We start from the raw sequence: 5917 nt of genomic DNA, 5'->3' as shown, positions 1-5917 counted from the left end.
TATATGGGGTTATATGGGGTTATATGGGATATATGGGGTTATGGGGTTATAGGGTTATGGGGTTATATGGGGTTCTATGGGGTTCTATGGGGTTCTATGGGGTTATATGCGGTTATATGGGGTTATATGGGGTTATATGCGGTTATATGGGGTTATATGGGGTTATATGGGGTTATATGGGATTATATGGGGTTATATGGGGTTATATGGGGTTACATGGGGTTATAGGGTTATGGGGTTATACGGGATTATATGGCGTTATATGGGATTATATGGGGTTATATGGGGTTATATGGGGTTATAGGGTTATATGGGGTTATATGGGGTTATGGGGTTATATGGGATTATATGGGGTTATATGGGGTTATAGGGTTATGGGGTTATATGGGGTTATATGGGGTTATGGGGGCTATAGGGGGGATATGGGGTTATAGGGGATTATATGGGGATATATAGGGATAATGAGGGGGACCCGTGGCCAAAGGAAGGGGGCGTGGCTATGCAAATAAGGGGGCGTGGTTAAGGAAACAGCTATCCGTATAAGGAAAGGGGGCGGGGCTGACGACAAAGGGGGCGTGGCTTAAGACAAGGAAGCGTGGCTATCCGTATAAGGAAAGGGGGCGTGGTTATGCAAATAAAGGGGGTGTGGTTAAGTGGGGCCAGTGGCCATATAAGGGAAAGGGGGGGTGGCTAAAGACATGGGGGCGTGGCTATGCAAATAGGGGGGGTGGTTAAGTGGGACCACTGCCCATATAAGGATAAAGGGGTGGGGCTAAAGACAAAGGGGGGTGGGACTAAAGGCAAAGGGGGCGTGGTTATGCAAATAAAGGGGCATGGCTAATGACAATGGAGGCGTGGTTAAGTGGGGCCGCTGCCCATATAAGGAAAAGGGGGCGGGACTAAAGACAAAGGGGGCGTGACTAAAGGCAAGGGGTGTGGTTATGCAAATAAGGGGGCGTGGTTAAGTGGTGGTAGATTCCCATATAAGGAAAAGGGGGCGTGGCTTACCACAAAGGGGGCGTGGCTTAACACTTAGGGCTGTCGTCATGCAAACAAACGGGGGCTTTGTTATGCAAATTAAAGGGGGATTTGTTATGCAAATTAAAGAGGGGCGTGGCTATGCAAATGAGTCACTTACGCGGCCCCGCCCCTCAGGTAGAAGGCGGCTGCTTTAGGGATGGAATAAAGAAGGTCCAGGTCGGGGGCGGAGCATTGGGGGCGGGCCCATGGGAGTCCAGGGGCGAAACGGGCTAATCTGATTGGTTGAGAGGGAAGAGAGGGTTTGTGAGTGACAGGTCTGACGGCCAATCAAAAAAGCCCATAGATATTGGGGATAGAAACCCCCCCAGCCCCATATATATGGGGTAGAGGGGGGTATAGGGGATATTAGGGGGGATATTAGGGGATAGGGGGATACAGGGGGGATATGGGGGTATAGGGAGGATATAGGGGGATATAGGGGGTATATAGGGGATATAGAAGGGGATATAGGGAATATGAGGGTTATATAGGGGATATGGGGGGGGATATAGGGAATATGGGGATATAGGGGAAATACAGGAGATATAGGAGGATATAGGGATATAGGGGATATGGGGGGGATATAGGGATATTAGCGGGGGATATAAGGGGATATAGGGGATATAGGGGGGGATATAGGGATATGGGGGGGGATATAGGGATATAGGGGGGATATAGGGGATGTATGGGGGGGATATAGAGGGGATCATAGGTGAAATATGGGGGGTTAATAGGGGAAAATATAAAGAGATTATTAGGAGGGATATAGTGAGATATATGGGGGGATATGGAGGATTATAGGGGATATGGGGTGATAATAGGGGAATCAATGGGGGATTAGGGGGATATGGGGGTATATAGGGAGGAATATAGGGGGATATAGGGGGTATATAGGGGATATAGGGGATATATAGGATATAGGAGGCATATAGGGAGATATAGGGGGTATACAAGGTATATAGGGGATATAGGGGTGTATATAGGGTTCTATAGGGTTCTATAGGGTCCCATGCACTGACTTGAAGCGGCGCTGCTGTTGTTGTAGGGCTCAATGGGGTATATAGGGGATATAGGGGGTATATAGGGGAGGATATATGGGGGGATATAGGGTTATATAGGGGATATAGAGGGGTATATAGGGGAGGATATAGGGGAATACAGGGGGTATAGGGGGGATATAGGTGATATGGGGGGATATGGAGGGGAATATAGGGGGGATATAGGGGGATATATAGGGTACTATAAGGGGCCATTAAGGGGTATATAGGGTGTATATAGGGTTCTATAGGGTTCTATAGGGTTCTATAGGGTTCTATAGGGTCCCATGCACTGACTTGAAGCGACGCTGCTGTTGTTGTAGGGCTCGACGTCGCTGCCTTTGTAGCAATGGATTGAAGTCCTCCTGGGCGGGGGTCCGGGCTGGGGGGGGGGATATAGGGGGGGTCATGGGGGGGGTCCCATATAATGGGGTCCCATTATATGGGGGGGTCCCATATATAATGGGGGGGTAATGGGGGTCCTGTTATATGGGGGGGGGGCCATTAATGGGAGGGTTAATGGGGTCCCAAAGTAATGGGGGGTTATAGGGTGTTATCGGGGGGGTCCCATTATATTGGGGGGGTATATGGGGGTCCTGTTATATGGGGGGGGTCCCATTATATGGGTGTTTATGGGGGTCCCATTATATGGGTGGGGGTCCCAATATATGGGGGGTCCCATGTATATGGGGGGGGTTATAGGGTGTTATGGGGGGGGTGTCCCAATATATGGGGGGGGTCCCATTATATAAGGGGGTCCCATTATATGGGGGGGGTAATGGGGGTCCCAAGTATATGGGGGGGGTATAGGGGGTTATGGGGTGGGGGGTCCCTATTATATGGGGGGGTTTATGGGGGGTACCAATATATGGGGGGGTCCCATGTATATGGGTGCTTATGGGGGTCCCATTATATGGGTGGGGGTCCCATTATATGGGGGGGTTATGGGGGTCCTGTTATATGGGGGGGGTCCCATTGGTATATGGGAGCTTATGGGGGTCCCATTATATGGGTGGGGGTCCCAATATATGGGGGTCCTGTATAATGGGGGGGGTTTAGTGGGTGTTTATGGGGGGGTCCAATATATGGGGGGAGTTTATGGGGGTGGTGGTCCCAATATATGGGGGGGTCCCTTATATAGGGGGGTCCCATGTATATGGTGGGGGTAATGGGGGTCCCAAGTATATGGGGGGGGTGTATAGGGTGTTATGGGGGGGGTCCCAAATTGGGGGGTCTAAGTAATGTGGGGGGGTTATGGGGGTCCACTAAGGTAAATGGGGGGGGGGGTTATAGGGAGGTTTATGGGTGGGGGTCCCATTATATGGGGGGGGGATCCCAAGTATTGGGGGGGGGATCCCATATATGGAGGGGGTCCATTATATGGGGGGGGGTATAGGGGCGGCTATGGGGTGGGGGTCCTAATATATGGGGGGGGGTCCAATATATGGGTGGGCTTAATGGGGGTCCCAATATAAGGGGGGGGGTCCCATTATATTATACGGGAGAGTTATGGGTCACTGTTATATGGGGGGTGAGGTCCCAAGTATATATGGGGGTTATGGGAGATCATATAATGGGGGGGCTATGGGGGGTGTAGGGGGGTTATGGGGGGGGGTCCCATAATGGGGGGTTATGGGGTAGTTATGGGGTGGGGGGTCCCAAATATAGGGGGGGGGTCTCAAAATTATATGGGGTGGGTCCCAATAATATGGGGGGGCAACGGCCGGGGTGTTATGGGGGGGTTATGGGGGGGTCCCAATATATGGGGGTTATGGGGTGGTTATGGGGTGGGGGTCCCAATATTATGGGGGGGTCCCATTATATGGGGGGGGTAATGGGCGTCCCAAGTATATGGGGTGGGTTTATAGGGGGATTATGGGGTGGGGGTCCCATTATATGGGGGGGGGTCCCATTATATATATGGGGGGGGGGTCTCATCCCCTACCTGTCCCCTCCGGCAGCTCCCAGGTCCCAAATCCTTCCAGCCATCGATAACATGGGAACGAATAGGGAGGAGGGGGGGGGTCTTTCATCGAGCCCCCTCCCCATATGGAGCCTTCATCATCATCATCATCATCCTCAGCCCCATAGAGACCCTCTAAGTCCTCCAGCCCCTCGTCGGCCTCATAGGGGCCATCGGGGTCGTTATAGGGTGGGTAAGGGGGGTCTTCATCCCCTATAGACCCCTCCTCATCATTGGAGTCAATGGAGTCATTGGGATCAATGGAGGCATTGGGATCAATGGAGGCATTGGGATCAATGGAGCCGTGGGAACCAATGGAGTCAATGGGATCAATGGAGTCAATGGGATCAATGGAGCCGTGGGAATCAATGGAGTCAATGGAGTCAATGGAATCAATGGAGCCGTGGGAATCAATGGAGCCATTGGAATGAATGGAGCCTTCATTGTCGTCGTCGTCTTCATTGAGATCAATGGGATCCTCATTGTTGTCAATGGGGTTAATGGGGTTTTTAATGGGGTCGCTGGTAATGGGGTTAATGGGGTCCCTACTAATGGGGTTAATGGGGTTAATAGGGTTAATAGGGTCCCTACTAATGGGGTCCCTACTAATGGGGTCCTTACTAATAGGGTTACTAGGGTTAATAGGGTTAATAGGATTAATAGGGTTAATAGGGTCCCTACTAATGGGGTTAATAGGGTTACTAGGGTTAATAGGGTCCTTACTAATGGGGTCTCTAATAGGGTCCTTATTAATGGGGTTAATAGGGTTAATAGGGTCCTTACTAATGGGGTCCTTCCTAATAGGGTTAATAGGGTCCCCACTATTAGGGTTAATAGGGTCCCTCTTAATAGGGTTAATAAGGTCCCCCCTAATAGGGTTAATAGGGTCCCCACTATTAGGGTCCCCCCTAATAGGGTTAATATGGTCCCTATTAATAGGGTCCCCCCTAATAGGGTTAATAGGGTCCCTATTAATAGGGTCCCCTGTAATAGGGTCAATAGGGTCCCCCCTTTTGGGGTCGCCCCTAATAGGGTTAATAGGGTCCCCACTATTGGGATCCCCTGTAATAAGGTTAATAGGGTCCCCACTATTGGGTCCCTCTTAATAAGGTAATAGGGTCCCCACTATTAGGGTCCCCTGTAATAGTGTTAATTGGTCCCTATTAATAGGGTCCCCCCTAATAGGGTCCAATAGGGTCCCCCCTTTGGGTCGCCCTAATGGGTTAATCGGGTCCACTATTGGGATCCCTGTAATAAGGTTTAATAGGGTCCCCATTATTGGGGTCCCCTGTAATAGGGTTAATAGGGTCCCCATTATTGGGGTCCCCTGTAATAGGGTCAATAGAGTCCCCCCTAATAGTGTTAATAGGGTCCCTATTAATAGGGTCCCCTGTAATAGGGTCAGTAGGGTCCCCCCTAATAGTGTTAATAGGGTCCCTATTAATAGGGTCCCCTGTAATAGGGTCAGTAGGGTCCCCCTATTTAATAGGGTCCCCTGTAATAGGGTCAATAGGGGGCCCCTTTTGGGGTCCCCCCTAATAGGGTTAATAGGGTCCCTATTAATAGGGTCCCCCCTAATAGGTTAATAGGGTCTATTATAGGGTCCCTGTACATAGGAATAATAGGGTCCCCACTTATTGGGGTCCCCCCTAATAGGGTTAATAGGGTCCCCTATTAATAGGGTCCCTGTAATAGGGTCAATATGGGTCCCCATTAATAGGTCGCCGCTGTAATAGGGTCAAGTAGGGTCCGCCCCTTTTGGGGTCGCCCTAATAGGGTTAATAGGGTCCCACTATTGGGATCCCTGTATAGGTTAATAGGGTCCCCATTATTGGGGTCCCCTGTAATAGGGTTAATAGGGTCCTATTAATAGGGTCCCCCTAATAGGGTTAATAGG

At 50.5% G+C, this 5917-nt stretch overlaps 1 protein-coding gene across 1 annotated transcript in view; it reads right to left on the bottom strand.

Annotated features, from left to right (window-relative positions):
- LOC107307257 overlaps positions 1–5917 on the bottom strand; it is a 21022-nt gene that overhangs the window by 10787 nt on the left and 4318 nt on the right. Inside the window, exons 3-5 of the mRNA XM_032441740.1 lie at positions 4003–5121; positions 2355–2439; positions 1139–1255 (exon numbers count right to left, since the gene is read on the bottom strand). Of these exons, the coding sequence (XP_032297631.1) occupies positions 1139–1255; positions 2355–2439; positions 4003–5121 (1321 nt within the window). The remainder of the gene's footprint in view (positions 1–1138; positions 1256–2354; positions 2440–4002; positions 5122–5917) is intronic.

Source organism: Coturnix japonica, unplaced genomic scaffold (assembly GCF_001577835.2).
Source record: "Coturnix japonica isolate 7356 unplaced genomic scaffold, Coturnix japonica 2.1 chrUnrandom524, whole genome shotgun sequence".
NCBI lineage: Eukaryota > Metazoa > Chordata > Aves > Galliformes > Phasianidae > Coturnix > Coturnix japonica.
The sequence above is the reverse complement of the archived record's forward strand: the minus strand, read 5'-3'. Positions and strand labels throughout refer to the sequence as shown.